At 34.1% G+C, this 16,734-nt stretch overlaps 1 protein-coding gene and 1 non-coding gene across 2 annotated transcripts; both read right to left on the reverse strand.

The window, feature by feature from the left end:
• Positions 1-3,956: 3,956 nt before the first annotated feature.
• Positions 3,957-13,035, reverse strand: Actbeta (inhibin subunit beta). The gene is made up of 4 exons (XM_089697508.1): positions 12,874-13,035; positions 6,470-7,099; positions 4,731-5,098; positions 3,957-4,572 (listed from the first exon to the last, which is right to left on the reverse strand). Exons 2-4 carry the CDS (start codon positions 6,582-6,584, stop codon positions 4,426-4,428), a joined length of 630 nt encoding a protein of 209 aa, XP_089553634.1. The 5' UTR covers positions 6,585-7,099; positions 12,874-13,035; the 3' UTR covers positions 3,957-4,425.
• A 3,197-nt stretch (positions 13,036-16,232) lies between these two features.
• On the reverse strand, positions 16,233-16,425 carry LOC149487247 (U2 spliceosomal RNA). Its single transcript, XR_016315915.1, has one exon. It is a non-coding gene; the product is annotated as a U2 spliceosomal RNA (small nuclear RNA).
• Between the last annotated feature and the right edge of the window lie 309 nt (positions 16,426-16,734).

Here is a 16,734-nt window from a genome sequence, read left to right on the forward strand (position 1 = left end):
TGAACTGTCAAATGTTGCCTATTAACCCATTGACCACCGTAAGGGAGTATTCAGAGAGAAAGCTTGAAACTTATAAGCGCTTATCGGCGCTTGTCATGTTCATATATTTTCCTGCGCGGGTTGACAGCACTGACAGGAAAATATATGAACATGACAAGCGCCGATAAGCGCTTATAAGTTTCAAGCTTTCTTTCTGAATACGCCCTAAGGCCCGATCGGGGCGCGACACAATAGATTTTCTATTGTGTCTGTGATTCCGAGGACTGATGGATTAAAATGGCTCTACTATACCTACATATTTAATAATGTAAGAAATCATAAAATAACTTTGTTATTTCTTCCGTAGAACCACAGAATTATTATAGTAGCTAAGGCTAGTAGAACTTTAAATTTTTATTCTTATATATAAAAATGAATCGCAAAATGTGTTGGTAAGCGCATAACTCGAGAACGGCTGAACCGATTTCGATAATTCTTTTTTTATTATATTCCTTGAAGTACGAGGATGGTTCTTATGTAGAGAAAACGTAAACATGTACCACGGGCGAAGCCGGGGCGGACCGCTAGTTAAATATATAATTGGCGTATCGGTATAGATAATATGTATTTAAGGAACCTAAAGGTATAATATTATTTCAACTATTTAGACATCACCATGAACAAACTGTACCTATATGTAAATGTGATTTGAAAGTTTACACAATTAGGTATTATTAAACTTTTTTACAGACATAATAATACATTCAACTTTATTTTCAAAACTCAAAACTCAAACATTCATTTATTCAATTAGACTACTATTTAGTAGCACTTTCGAATCATTACATAAGTATTTTTAACATTTAACATTTTACAAGGCTTGCTCTGACATTTATTTTAATGTCAGAGCAAGCCTTGACTCAGGACTCTTGAGCAAGCAATGGGGCAGCGTTCACCACCTACACTTGTGGCAGGTAATAGGCGGAACAATTCCTCAGAGCAATCCCCATAGGAGATTCTATACAGTATACAAAAGACGCAACGTCTTCGCACTGAAAGCCTACTGTCAATGACAATTCGAGGTGCTCTAGGAAGGAGTTGATAAAAATAACTTTGTAAACTCGAACATACATATCTAGTACTTTTTTTGGCAATAAATATCCCCTAAAGAGTTGAAATAGGTGGTGAAATGTTTTTGTACAAACGTAGAAAATTACGAAGAAGTGAATAATCCAGCCTCAGAACCTCCTACGCATGTTTTACGAATTCAGGATCTTCACATAGTTTTCTGGTATATTTTTGTTCCTTCTGAAAAATTGTTTTTAGTACTAACTACATATAGATTTAATCGGAGCCTTTTTTAATTTTATAAGAATACTAGCAAACCCGGCGAACTCCGTTTCGCCACCAGAGACACCTTTTCTTTGCTATAAACCTCACGGAGCCCGAGACCTTTCCAACGAAAGCAAAACCGTGGAAATCGGTTCGTGCGTTCTGGAGTTATAGCGTCAGGAAGGAAAACTCAACTTATTTTTATATAGTAGATAATGTACATTGTAATTTTTTGATTTTGTATCTGTTTCAATATTTTAATACAGCCTCAACGTCTTGACGGATTTATGTTTTTTGTTAATGGGATTCGAATTTAGGTGTAATGCATGTAATGTTTACATTCAAGATTTTATTTATTACGGTCTACATTTACCAAGTGAGCCATTTTAGACTATGGTCAAGGTATATTTTTTGTACACATATTGAAGTGAAGTGTAATTAGTACCGAATTGAATATTTTCCAATAACAAATACTGGGAAATTTTATAATCGTTAAATGTATTCAGATTTTTTTCAAAAGATTTAGAAGTTAATAGACTACAAGCCCGCATAGGACAAAAATATGGGTCAAATGAACCACCAGGGGACATATCTAGAACGATAGCAGAGCAAAAAATAATAAGATTCATCACTATGCCGTCACTTGTAAGCTGTCCAACTGAGTGCAGATGAGAATTGAAAAGTACAGGTAGACTCGGTAAATTTTGGTCATATATTTTTGTACGGCATTCTTAACCATCGATAGATCCATTAAAAATAATAAGAAACCGCTCAGTGCCGTACAAAAATGGTGGTCCACCAAGTCGGAATTTTTATTTAATTTCCGAGAGTTACCGGGGGTAAATTTGGTCATTTGACCATGTACGGCATCTGTGTCATACTATTGCTATACTGCTCTTAATCCATTATTCCGCAACGCCGTACAAAAATCATGGGGACAAGGGGAAAAAATCGAGAGTTGCAATCCCCTCTCTTTCCCCACTCCAGGGGGTCATTTGATTAAGTACGGCTTCGGTTCCAAAACATTATCTAGCACTCAAAAGTACTATTAAAAGCAATGCCGTCAAAAAATAATTGTTCTTTTAAATGTATACCAATAATCATCTTAATTTCATCAAATTCTTGATATAAAGAGCTGTAAGGTCATTTGACCCTGTACGGGAACTTTTTTTTAACATGATATTGTAAAATTCAATTGTTGTATAGTATTGCCGTTCAAAAGAAACCGTTCTAAAAAAAGTTATAGAGAAATGCAAAACCAGACATTTTGTTAAAGTTTAAACATCGTAGATTAATGAAATATAATAGTTTTCTACACTTTATCCGTTGTTTTAAATAGTATTAACATAGATAAATTAGGAAAAAACGATGCCGTACATTTTTGTGCAGACCACATCTTTTAGGCTGATGAAAGCGACGAAAGCTACAATTTTAAGGGTGCTTTATGGCCATTTGATACAGTACGGCATTAACATATTTTTACCCAACTACGGCAAAGCAAAAGGAGGGTTATGGTTGTTTACAGGTCATGTATTTGTTCATCTATTCCCTCGTAACTTCTAAACTACTTATCAGAATTCGACAAATGACATATCATTCGTCGCGTCTGAATTGTTCACTGGATAACCAGCGACCAGCTAGCTAAAGGCTATATGGGGTTTCACAAAATCTAATGTGGCGCCCTCTAGCGGACAAAACACACAGAGTAAAAAAATAAAGTTAAGATAAATATGCAGTGTTTGGTATCATTTGAAAGCGCTTTACTTGTACATTTTGAATATGTATATATTACTAGCATTTGCTTGTGACTTTACCTGTATTCATGGACTGATTGCATATAATTCACATCTTTTCGTTCATAGCTTTTTTATTAGTTCATCAATTTAACGGAGTCCATTCCACCTGACTCCGACTTTCCAAGGTGATAATTAACCACCTCGAGCTTCTGAATATTAATGTATATTTATATTTTATTATAAAAATATAAAGCAAACATTTCGTTCTATGGATTTTTTTCTTTTTCAGATTTTTCCCCTTTGAACCAACGAAAATGTACGGCACATGAAAAAATATTATCTATGCATAAAATACTTTAAAAATAAATTTATTTCGTGTTGTGTCAAATGACCCCCTGGAGTGGGGAAAGAGAGGGGATTACAACTCTCGATTTTTTCCCCTTGTCCCCATGATTTTTGTACGGCGTTGCGGAATAATGGATTAAAAGCAGTATAGCAATAGTATGACACAGATGCCGTACATGGTCAAATGACCAAATTTACCCCCGGTAACTCTCGGAAATTAAATAAAAATTCCGACTTGGTGGACCACCATTTTTGTACGGCACTGAGCGGTTTCTTATTATTTTTAATGGATCTATCGATGGTTAAGAATGCCGTACAAAAATATATGACCAAAATTTACCGAGTCTACCTGTACTTTTCAATTCTCATCTGCACTCAGTTGGACAGCTTACAAGTGACGGCATAGTGATGAATCTTATTATTTTTTGCTCTGCTATCGTTCTAGATATGTTCCCTGGTGGTTCATTTGACCCATATTTTTGTCCTATGCGGGCTTGTAGTCTATAATAATTTCACTGGAAGGTAATAGGTATAGGTAAGTAATTGAAAAATTAAAGACACGTATAATTATGAAAAAGTTGATTTATTATTATAATTATAATAATTATTATAATACAGTTTACAATAATTACAAGCGATCACCAAACGTGGTGAAAGAAAACGGCATATTAAATTATTTAGGCTAACCACGCACGAGTCGCGTCGGCGCCGCAGGTTGTGCGTCGCAACTGCGTTTCATCGCAAACGCAATCGTCAGGCAATTTGGCATGTTGCCTAGAACTTTAGCTCTAACAACGGAGCCTCAAAACTACGCATGAGATGTATCACAGGGCGAATAATGTCTTTAGCACATCGAGCGCAGACGCGAGCCGTTCGCGGCTCACCATTCGATTTAGGATATAGTCTTTGAACGCGAGGAACAAAATGTTACACAATTCGAGAATATTATTTATAATCGATCGGATTAAATCGGATTCGAGCGGCGAAAGCGGCGGGGGAGCGGGGCGGGCGGCGGAGGCTATGTACAGAGCCGCTACGGGCAGTCGCACTCCTCGACCACCATCTCGGGCAGGTCGCGTTTGATGATGTTCGAGTCGGCGCCGAAGTAGATGAGCGAGAGCGCGGAGAAGCGCACGGGGGCGCAGCACGCGGCGCGCTCCAGCCGAGCTGCTTCTACCACCTGCCAAATAAACCACTATGAGTATACAAAGTATAAAATTCATTCATGTCATGTCATGCTGCTATGAATAAATATTAATACGTTTAGTTATGTATTTATGTTATGTTTATCAATAGATGGATTGGTAATACTAGGATACTAAAGATTAGTTATATTACCTGCGAGTGATAGTTGAGGAAGGGCTCGCACGCGCCGCGGCAATAATTGGCGTAATATCCCTCGGGCGCGACGATCCAGTCGTCCCAGCCGAGCGCGCGGAAGCTCACATAGTACGTCTGCCGACAGCACCGGCCGTGGTCGGCGGCGTCGCAGTCGAGCGCGCGGCGGCGGCGCGGGGCGCGGGGCGACAGCCGCAGCCGCAGCAGCGGGCGCGCCGCCGCCGCGCCGCCCAGCCGCAGCCGCACGCGGCCCGCGCAGCCGCTGCAGTCCAGCAGCAGCCGCAGCGGGCTGCGCGCGCCGCCCGCCGCCCAGCGCCGCGCCGCTGCCGTCACGTCCAGTCGTTGCCAGCCGCGACCACCGTTGGTGCCTATCATGTATTTCATTAAAACTTCAAGTATAATGATTAAGTAATATAGAAACTACTTATATTATATATTGAGATCTTAAAACAAATGTTTTTTTTTTTTTTTTTTTTTTTATTTATTGGTCTACAAAACTGGTTACAAATGTTTGTGATTTATTCTATTAATTATGTACTATCATGCAGTTGACTTATAACCTTCTGGATGTAGACACAGCATGCAAATTTACAAATTTCAATTGGATACCTTATCTATGTATAACAATAATTATAATAACTATTTATTTGATGAAATTTAATAATTTATTCCTAATTGAGACCAGAGAACCACTAAATATATCTATTTCTGATCGGATACTATTTGCATAGGTACACATTCGAAACAAAGGTGCATGTTGACCAAGATTAGTTTTACTTGAAGCTGGCAGAAAACATAATCTGTTATGTAAACGAGTAGTGATACGCGGAACTGAAAGACAAATGCGCTCCAAGACATCAGGACAATCTGCTTCCCCATGTAGAACCTTATAAAGAAATAAGATATCTGCTACTTTCCTGCGTGTATGTAAACCACTCAAGTTAAAGTACGATAGACGCTGGTCATAGGAAGTTAAAACCCTACATTTATGTTCTGAGTAACTAAGATAATACAAAAAACGTTTCTGGACTCTTTCAATTCTATCGGAATGGACTTGGTAACTAGGGCTCCAGACAGCTGAACAATACTCTAGTATTCCACGAACGAGGGTGCTATAAATTAAAATGGTAAGTTGAGGTTGTTTCAGGAATCTCATTTGTCTCGTGACGAAGCCGGATAATTGTGAAGCTTTTTTAACAATATGATCGTAATGGTTTCTGAAACTTAAAGAACTATCCATGATCACGCCTAGGTCACGGATAAAGCTCACTTCCGTGAGTGGTAAATTATTGATAAGGTAAGTTACGGGTGTTCGAATTTTCTTTCTAGAGAATGTAATGTGATGGCATTTATTAATATTTAAGCACATCTGATTATTTGTACACCATTTTTGTATATTATTTAAGTCTGATTGAAGTATATTAACATCTGTTTTATCCTTAATCGTTCTATAAACTTTTAAATCATCAGCGTACATTCTATAGTTTGATTGTATTACACGGGGGAGGTCGTTGATAAATATTAAAAAGAAGAGAGGAGAGATAAATATTAAAAAGAAGAATGTTACGCAGATATATCATTTTCTTGAAAATGTAATAATATAATGGGAACTATAGAAAATGACTGTGATCTACCCGAATTAATGTCCTTTATTAAGAAAATGCTCAGTAATATTGTCAATTTTCAGGACAGGAAATCATGCTAATAATTGGTAATACAGTTTACTGTTATAAACGTACCGCCGACTTCTGTAGCGCCGGCCATTTCACCAACGCTACTATTTCCATGTACTGTGAACGCCCATAGCGTGTAGCGCAGCCGGCGCGCGCGCGGCGCCGTCTCGGCGCGCACCATTAGCTCCGCTTCGGCTACGGACAGTCCTTGTTCGGACTCTGCTTCAGAGCCCAGTCTAAATTCTATGAGACGCTGTCCATTTAGCGTTTCACCTATTGAACAAGAGAAGACAATCAATACTCCTGTAAACCACCGATTTGTCTACAACCTAACCTTTATCCTTTAAACTTATTTACTTCGATACTTATACTATACGAGATGACCCATTAATAAAGGTGCTGGGATGTCGTTAAAGGAGGGAATGTGCCGGGTGCACACGTTTGTCGCCCGTGGCTGCAGGCTACGCGCGCTCTCTCGTCGTGTGCGCTACGCGTAACGCACACGCCGACCCAAGTTTGCGTTACCGCGTGCACACCGACTTTATTTAAAAAATAGAGACTGAATATTATTTTTAAATTATCTTTAAAACATACGACATCACAACATCCTTTCCTGACAATTATACGGTAATAAATAGTGAATATTTGATACAATAAATCCATCATTGATGTCGATTGTTGAGCCCCTTCCATTACCTGTAACAAGAAAACATAATTGGTTTTAAAAAGATAGGTAGTAAAACTAGCAGTAAAGTTTCGATGTAGAGCACAAAAAGTACATTATTACACTTCTAAACAATCGAATGTAGTGAATAGTGATATCATATCATGTATCGTTACGGCTTGTTCTTCATCAAAATACTACATTTACCTAATAAAAATTAGAAACCTATCGGATACAATTAATTCAAATGATTCAGAAGTTTATACCTAAAATTGGGTGTCCCTATGTAAATGTAATACTTACTCCTATATTAAATACACCAATTCATTAAATGAAAACACAGATGCTTATCCAAAGTTATCTAGATTAGCAAGCTTGCATCAAAGTGATAAAATTTAACTAGATACTGATAGTGATCAAATGAAAAGCGTTGTAACGAATTATATATCTAAAGGCTAACAAAAATATATATTAGAAATATTTTTATTCGCTTCCTAGTGACAAAGATTCCTACTATGTATTTTAAATTGAAAACATTTTTATTGAGTAACATTAGAAAAAATATTATCGTTTCGCAAAAATATACATTAAATTAATACTTTTTTACACAGTAGGTGAAGTAATCGAGAAGAGAATGCAATTAATAATTCCTGAATATATTCATGAATATATTCCTGAATATATTGCATCAAAATCCTACTAAATAAACTGAACGTACAATTTTCACAAACTTTTTCTTATGAAAAGTGAAGTTTTGAGAAGAAACGTTTACCAACTTTCTATAATCTATACCAGTGTTAATTTTTAATTAAATATTTACGGATCAATCGTGAGTAATTATTTTTAAGTGATTTACGTCCACATACATACTCGCGTAACTCGCCTAAACCTCTATAATTACGTTGAACAAAGATATAATGTAGAGTTGTTACTATTTTTGCAATTGTGTTTGTTTATGCGTGTGTGTGAGTCTGGGTAATAACTTGTTATGTGTATGTTCTTAATATTCTGTATAGTTATTACTTATTAGTAACCGATTAGCGCAAGGTTTTTATATCCAAATTCCTATTTTCCTTCTCTATAGGCGCACATAGCTGAAAAATGATGTATTTCAAATTTGGATGGTGAACAAATTCAGGATATAATATAATGTCGGCTTAACCACAGACTAATAATAGATAATATACTACGTACCTATACATGCTTTACTAATAAACAAGTATGCATCGCTTATTATATTTTATCGAGCAAAGCACACTCCATTATTTCTTGTAAATAAAACTCATGTTTTGTCTTTAGTGTTTTAATAAGAAGAGATTAGAGAAGCATTTAAATTCACTCTGTACTTCAAATGTAAACAATAAACTTACTCACAAAGAACAAGTGAGATCCAGGGTTTTACGTGGTTTATAAATCAATAAAACAGACTTTACAAGACGTCAATCCACGGCTACGGGGTGACCAAAAGAAAGTGTTTGAAGGTAGGGGTGTTTTAAAATTAGCATCGTCAGGGTGAATTATTCACTGCAACGATCGACCGTGGCACATGCAGTGTTATGTAATGAGACGACAATCGATTGCCTGCTTGGTGTAAGAGGAATTTAAATATTGACCTTTGGACCTTTGGAGGCGATATGAAAGTATGTCTGACAGAAGGTTCTAGAAGGAACGTTGGCAATGTCATGCGTTATAGTATAGCTACAGAAGTGCAATGGAATATCAGAAATTGTATACCCTATCGTTTAAATTGCCAATTTTTTGTATTTTACAATTTACAAATGAAGGGAAGCATAATAAGTGACATTGGGACGCTATGTCCTTCTCACAATCTCTGTATATTATAGTAGCAACGCGGCGTTTAGTGCTCATTATTTAAAAATAAGAAAAAATACTCTTGGGTACATTCATTCTTTGATGTGATTATAGGAGATAAATGCGGGTTAATCCAAAGCATCGAAGTATCATAAGATAGTATTAACTGACAGAATCGTTTCCACATTGACCTGGGAATCTACTTCTTGAATGGGGATAATTTTACCGTAGAAGAAAGAAAAAATAAGTAGATTTATATATCTTTCAATTTCTTCTCTTCTCCCCCTATAAAATTCCCCCACGTACTACGTAAAGCGTAATACAAAATGTCCCCGATGCAGGCTTATAGTCCTGCTATCATTCCGATCAACTCCAATGTGGGTCACTTATAATATGTGAGACCCGCAATATTTACCGCATACCCTGATAGTAGTGTTGCCAGAAAGATACGCTTTTTTATATTGCCCTAACAAAACACGAAAATCAGGACTTCATCATCCTCATTCCATTCCTCCATCCTCATTTCCTCCATTCCTATTGAAAATTGCCCTTTGTTGTGAATTGAAATACAATCAAATGAACAATAATGTATTTTCTCATAATATAAGTAACAATTTTGTGTGATATTTATGGATACATGGTAATTTCTATAACCTTATGACATTCAAGAGTTCACAAGTTCAAAAACTTTAAGAATACGAAGCCACATAGGACAAGTTAAATATAATTTAACTTGTGCGCATACGTAAGTTTTCCGATCCCATTTAATGTTTCGTTTATTAATATTTCCTGTTTGAGGTTATTTTTAGTAATCCTTTTATGGGATAACTTTTAGAGTTACTTACTGAATCTTTTTACTCGACTGCTTCAGAAGGAGGGATTAATGTTTCATATCTAACCTACAATTTTATGCGTAGCTAATATAGGTATATCGAGTTACGACTGTATAGCAAATTATAATAATTGTGTGTATTATTATTTTTTTTGTTATTGTTCACTCAATAACTAACCGATTTTGAAAATTATTTCACCGATAGTTAAAGCTACATAGATATTTTTAAACTTATTTACCACGTGCGTACCAAAATACCAACACTAGGTATTTTGGTATTAATCCCTGAGAAGATAACCCTCTTAGACAAAATGTTTTTTTTTTTTAAATAATCAGCTATCTGTCGTTCTATTTTAGTGCATTCAATAGTATTTTAGTACGAAATATTTCTGGAAATAATTCAATTTTAAACGAACTATAAACGGAATTAGCAAGAATATCACGCAATATTGACGTAAAATATTCACCAGTAATTATAATTTATGAAGGCAAAAGTAATGCATGTTAAAATCAAAGGTAAGAAGTTTTCGGCGACATCAAGTGGTAAGTCCGGTGAATAGAAGTGGATTAGTTGAAATATTTGAAATGGTTTATGGTCACGCGATCGCCTTTAAATATTTTTACACTCGCCATAATTCCTTTTGGCTTAGCCTGCGATTTATAAATAGCCCTTTATTCATTTATTGTTTCTTATAAAGGCATATGAAAGTGTCTAGGTATATTCTAGTAAGGATATATTGAAAACAGGGTCTAATATTATGTAATATGCTATGGCAACTCCGAGAATTTTGATCTTCAAAAAGCTTTTGAAAGTTTTGAGGCGTTGCGCGTTGTAAAATAAGAACTTTTAAAATATTCTATATTCGATTTGAAATGACGAATATAGAATATTTTAAAAAGTTGTTTGAGTAATACATAATTGGTTTTAAGTTATATCGGTACAAGTTATTTCTCCGATTCATTTTATTGTATCTACAAGACTACAATATAATGAAAAAAATAATTTCACGCAGTTATAGGTTATTGCCCTGTTCTACAACTTTGCCATAAAACTTACGGAAGTATGAAAATAACTTAATTTATTAAAAAACAATGGGAATGGCACCTTAGTAATGCGTAAGAAAATTTAACATAGGTAATAAGAACGATTTAAATCCTATACTTAGTACTTACATTTGCAATATTCGTCTATAATTAGTTTGATAGGTTTGCGTGCCTGATAAGCTAACTGATTTGGATGATTTAAAAAAAAGATACAGGGTTCTTGGAGTAACGCAGAAGCAAATTGTCCAGAATATAAAAGTAGATGAAAATTTGTTTGGGAAAGAAGTGTTGCGCAAAAACTCATGTGTGCAAAAAGTAAAAGAATTTGGTAATGCACAAAAATATTGTGTTGGAAGAGTAATATAAAATTATTGAAATCATTATTTTACGTAACTAATTGTATTAATAAAAATTGTAAACAATACTGTAGTCATTTATTAGAGTTAAACACTTACATTTCTTGGAAACCATACTGATAAGGTTATTAAAAATGTAAAGTGTATGCAAATAGGTCGGGTCATTTTATAGGTCGAAGAACCTATACTATTATCACCTTTAAATAACCTTATATTAAAATAAGGTAGTGAATATTATATACTTTTGACTAGTAGTTTTTCTGACCGTAAAACAGTTGCTGTTATTTTTATAAGATTTTTGTCTATATTTTATAAATTATACCTCACTACATTAATCTTTGTTTAAGTAATTTCCGTAGGCTGTAATTTATTTAAAAATAATAATAGTTTAATAAAACTAAAAAAACTTAGCACTTTAGCTTAGAACTAAAAAATAGAAAATTTTATCAAATTAGTGTATTGTCATCGGTCCTCAATAAATCTACAAAGTTTGAACGAAATCTGGCCGTTTAAAGTGGGTCAAAATCGCGCCCAAAGATGTCGGTTACAAACATACAAACATACAGGTGAAGCTAATATAAAGCGTGTAAAAAGCAAATAAACCACATAAAATAATAATCCCACACAATCATAATACATGACATAAATTTGAAGCGGTTAAACTGTTAACCAGTGTAGTATAAATAGAGAACAATATAAATAAAGTATTATTATATTACATCGGTATTACGTTGTAAAAGCACTCCATCACTGGCCTATTAAGGTAATGATATTAAACAGATTACATATGGTAATTAAATAAGGTTAGATAGATAAGAAGAATAATCATGTATTTATAAAATGTTTCATTATTATTAGGTTTAGGCTTTGAACATCATATTGTTTTTAGAACAATAGATGCTTTGTTATTTTCCTATACTTACGATAATTAATTATCAGCACGGACTATGTTCTTTTGAATTGTGATACCTTATAAGTCTTTATAGGAAATTCACATTAATTTGTGTAGTTTTATCTATTTGGTAAATATATATCAGCCGCGTGAAATTGAAAATATAGCAACTAATAATATGTATGTATATCAAATTTTGTAAGTGCGAAAATTTGCAACAAATGTCAAATGCATACCTATTCGATACCAGACTGTGGAAAAGATTTAGATGTAAATTAGGCATAGAAATAAAATATGTATACGAACGAAGCAACGGGCTTCAGCTAGTCTTTTATAATGTAAGTATTACACTTCTGAATAACCACTTGCCCAAGTAACTAATATGCGATATTGAAAATTTTTATACATTTTTATAAAATTTTTATTTTATTTTTTATTTTGACTATATTTTATATCCAGGAACCATCCATCCATAAAAAAAATAAATGTGGTTAGTTAAATAGGTAACTAAGTACAGTTAGTGTAGTTGTTAGAAAATATATATTTTTTTTAAATATCGAATTTTTCAACCTTGTTCCTGAAAAATACTAGGTAGTAGGAATCTATGAAAATCGCACGGAACTTTTCAATTGCAGTATTTTTTTAAATTATTTTTAAAAGATTCAAAATAAATAAATATAATCCTATTTTGTACATGGACAGTTGTAAAATATAACAATCGAACCCGATTATTTTTAACCAACTTCAATACTAATTATTCGAATTAAAACCTTAACAATATAAAAAACTAAATAATAAATCACAGTGTATTGCCAAATAAAATGTTTAAACCAGCCAAGTAATTAAAAACATATATTTCTATGTACTTACGTTCACGTCGGAAAATTGTCGTCGCGTAAAAAGTTTTTCATACTGCCGTTAACAACCATCCCCTCTGAAATTCAGGGGCTGACTGAATGGGGTTTGGGAAAGCCACCGTTTATATAGGGGTGGTTTCGATGAATCAGATGTTGGGAAAACATTGCATTCTTTTGGAACGCGTACAGGCTATAAAATTTATTGTATGACTTGTATTATACAATATTTTATGTACAAGTTTACGCGTAAGCATTTTTTAATTTACAAATGTGAGGGTTGTTATCTTAAACGTTCTATTATATACAAATGTACTATGAAATTATATACTTAGGTAATAATCTGTGTAGTTAAAATTAAAGGTCAAACGTTGAATTTATATTCGGATGATTATACAGGGTGTCCCACTATCGGTAGGTACCTGTGATTGGTACACTAAACGTGAAGGGCCTCGGAAGGGCGATTCCACACAGAGCGAGCAGCTTTGCGAAGCATTTTCTTAGTCAGTGTAGACGTACGAAAATGACAGCTTACGCGTTTTCCTCGGCCGAGCTGTTTCGCACAGCTTGATTCGCGAAGCCCTCACTCTTTGGACCCGGCTAATCAAATTAATTAGATATTGCAATTATTTTTATTTACAGCGCTTGCAACTTTTGGGAGGGAACTGATGATGTTTATTAACAAAATACCTATTATGTGTATCGGATGTTTCTATATGGATTTTAATTAATAATTTTATTAATTGTGTATTAAAGTAGAGTAGTATAGGAAGCAACCAAAAAGTCAGATAAATTATCTACTATGAGACGGGCGCTATCATTTGATGTTAAATATATCTTTCATAACGAGTTTCAGCCGGGTTAACTCGGAACATATATACAAATAAATCTCTCTCTTTACAATATTGTAGCTTTCTGGTTGAAAGCATTGTCAAAATCGGTACAGTAGTTTCCATGCTAAATTGATATCCTAAAAAAAAAGTTAAAAAACGTTGTTAATTGTTATTCATGTAATAAGATATTTTATATACCTGAAAAAAAAATAAGAAAAACATAAGTCTCAGTAATCATCTTCCGAACAAAAATAGATTCTATTTATATCACAAATCCACTATATCTTTGCCTGTATACAATATTTTAATATCATGCAAAGAACATTCTAGGTCCATTTATGATAAAAGCGTTTCCGAATCGAGTCGTAGTTCTCAAAAGTATTGGTGGAGCGTGTATTTCAATCAATTCTTGGCAGACAACCAGTCACCAATGTTTGCACGACTGTATGGCGCCAACATTTAAGAGATAAAATATTATTTGCTAGTTCTTACTTCGTAGACGCGGTTTCTTGTTGGGGGTGTTTTAGAGATGAATATTATGTGGAAGACTTTTAAAGAGAAACAAAGCTTGCTAATTGGTAGGTGTAAAATGGCCAAGAATACTAGTAGCTAACTAACTAACTAACAAACTGGGCATAGACTACAGAGGGCTGGAAAAAAATATAATGTTATTTTTTTTTTAATTTTATATAGAGGATATAATAGGCATGACGAAAGATTTTAAATTTCTCTTCCATAATGTGTGTATACGTTTACTATACAAGAAAAACCCTATATTTCGGTAATATACTTAAATATAACGAAGATAAAAGCCATTTTCCAAAAAATATTTATTAACTGTGCCAAAACAGCTCGCAGGTGTCATGGCGTAGGCGTGACGTCACACTTTGGTAAATACGTAATTATTTGTACGCATTGCGAAGAAAATTAAAAAAATATTTATTTAATATGTGTTATAGAAACGAATTTCAAAGTTTATAAGTGGTGTGCAGTATTGCAGTGTGAATCCACATAAAAATAATGCTCAAAAATGTGTTAGTAATTATTTTAAGCGAGAAAACAATAAGAAATGATTGTATAAAGTTGGCGCGGAGAACCCCGAACCATGTATTCGTGAATTCGCAATTATATTTCTGTTCTGAGTCGATAAAGCATACGTGAAACAATAGAAAATAAATAAAAATGCGTATTCTCAACATATTCATAACAACAAAATACATCTGACGTGAGTTGTTTATTTAAGCGTGACGTCACGCGTGTTTTAGTCAAAATGGCGAACTGCAGAATTTCAATGTTTTATTTTATTGATAATCTCATTAATCTTAATGTTTTTAAGATTTCTAAGTCGCTATATTTAATCTATTTATTATACATTTTCCCTTAAAAACACTAATACGATTATTTATGGATACTGTCGTCATGCCTAATTTTACGTGAAAGTTTATCTTTATTAATAAACGCGGAGACGGGAGATATTAGGTATGTTTGCTTTTCTGTTGTGAAAATAACTGAACCGATTTTAATGATATTTGGCAATGATGTTAGTAATGTACCAGAATAAATAACACATAATAATCATAATAAACTATATTATGTTTTTTGACACAGACGATTTTAGTGAGTTACATAGAGATAGTATGTGTACGTAGTACATAACATATATCTCGATGGTTAGTTATGAGTAATTTTCTTAGTCTATTATAATACTTATTTTAGAATTTCATACGTGGCGGATTTTTTTCGTTCGCACTTTTAACAATCTGTTATCTGATAAAAAGTATTGTTATTCAGCACCTAAAACAATTACAAATTACATATTGTAATAGTCAATGACTTAAAGTCAAGGCAATAAAAATAGTATTTAAAGAATTAGAAGAACAGTGAAATATTTACTTTATTTGGAGATCTAGCTATGGACAGGGGACTGATGTATGGAAGAGATATTCGGAAAAAATAAATAAATGATAATAATGAAAGATAAAAATGAAATAAGTACGTGAAATATGGACAATAGCGTAAATATCTCTATATAAAAAAAAATAAACTCGCTTCTCGTGGCACAGCGTCTGTTATTATCTGATACGGCTAGACCGATTTGAATAGGTTTCGTGTACTTTTGTTACAAATAGTTATTATTTATTCTTTTCATATTGTTTAGAATACGATCTTCATAACAAATCCCTGAATTTTACAGATTTTATATATTACTAGGTTTCCGCCCGCGGCTTCGCCCGCACAGTCAAAGAAAAACCCGCATAGTTCCCGTTCCCGTAGGATTTCCGGGATTGCGTCATTTTCCCGGGATAAAAAGTAGCCTATGTCCTTTCTCGGGTATCAAAATATCTCCATAAAAAATTTCATGAAAATTTGTTCAGTAGTTAAGGCATGATTGAGTAACAGACAGATAGATAGAGTTACTTTCGCATTAATAATATTAGTATGGATTTTGAGTTTTTATGGTCACAGATTTCTAATAGTAAATATCTGTTGGTAAATATATAAGTATGACCGATTACTCTTTAATTATTTTATGTTTCAAGTCTTTATGTGGGCCGATCCCGGCGGCACTGCAATGCCGGGCCGACCCGTGACGGGAGTGGAGCGAGCCCCGAACATCCCGTCGGTTTACAAAAATCAGTTTAATATACTGGTCCCGCTGTGCGGGAACTTTCAGATATTAAGCTGAAAAGAACAGATACTACACTTTGATCTTAGCCAAAAGGCCGAGAAGCGATACCCGAACAAGGTCTTTGGGGGTATATCAATACAGTGAAAAAAAACTTCGAAAGCGAGTTCTACTTGCGGGCTTTACGCTTGTAGCGGCATCTGTTGAAAAAACATTACATATTTACTTATATAATTATTTACTTTTACTTGATAATAATATTATAGAACATTACGATTATTCTGGAAGAAAAAAATATATTATGTAATATAATTTGTTCTGAATAATGACAGAGGTTATTAATAAGAGCATATTTTTATTCCCTATTCACATTGCAAATTAAATACAGCGCTCTCTGGTGTGTACACCGTGAACTGTG

The sequence above is a fragment of the Colias philodice genome, chromosome 7 (assembly GCF_061535455.1).
Source record: "Colias philodice isolate Cphi_HAF_F1 chromosome 7, ilColPhil1 Martin Lab GWU primary, whole genome shotgun sequence".
Lineage (NCBI taxonomy): Eukaryota > Metazoa > Arthropoda > Insecta > Lepidoptera > Pieridae > Colias > Colias philodice.

Excerpts from the sequence above, each read along its gene's own strand:
- Actbeta (XM_089697508.1), bottom strand. The coding sequence starts at position 6,584 with ATGGTGCGCGCCGAGACGGCGCCGCGCGCGCGCCGGCTGCGCTACACG. Across the intron at positions 5,099-6,469 it reads CGGCGCTACAGAAGTCGGCG|GCACCAACGGTGGTCGCGGC; the intron begins GTACGTTTATAA and ends AATACATGATAG. Across the intron at positions 4,573-4,730 it reads TCCTCAACTATCACTCGCAG|GTGGTAGAAGCAGCTCGGCT; the intron begins GTAATATAACTA and ends TTTATTTGGCAG.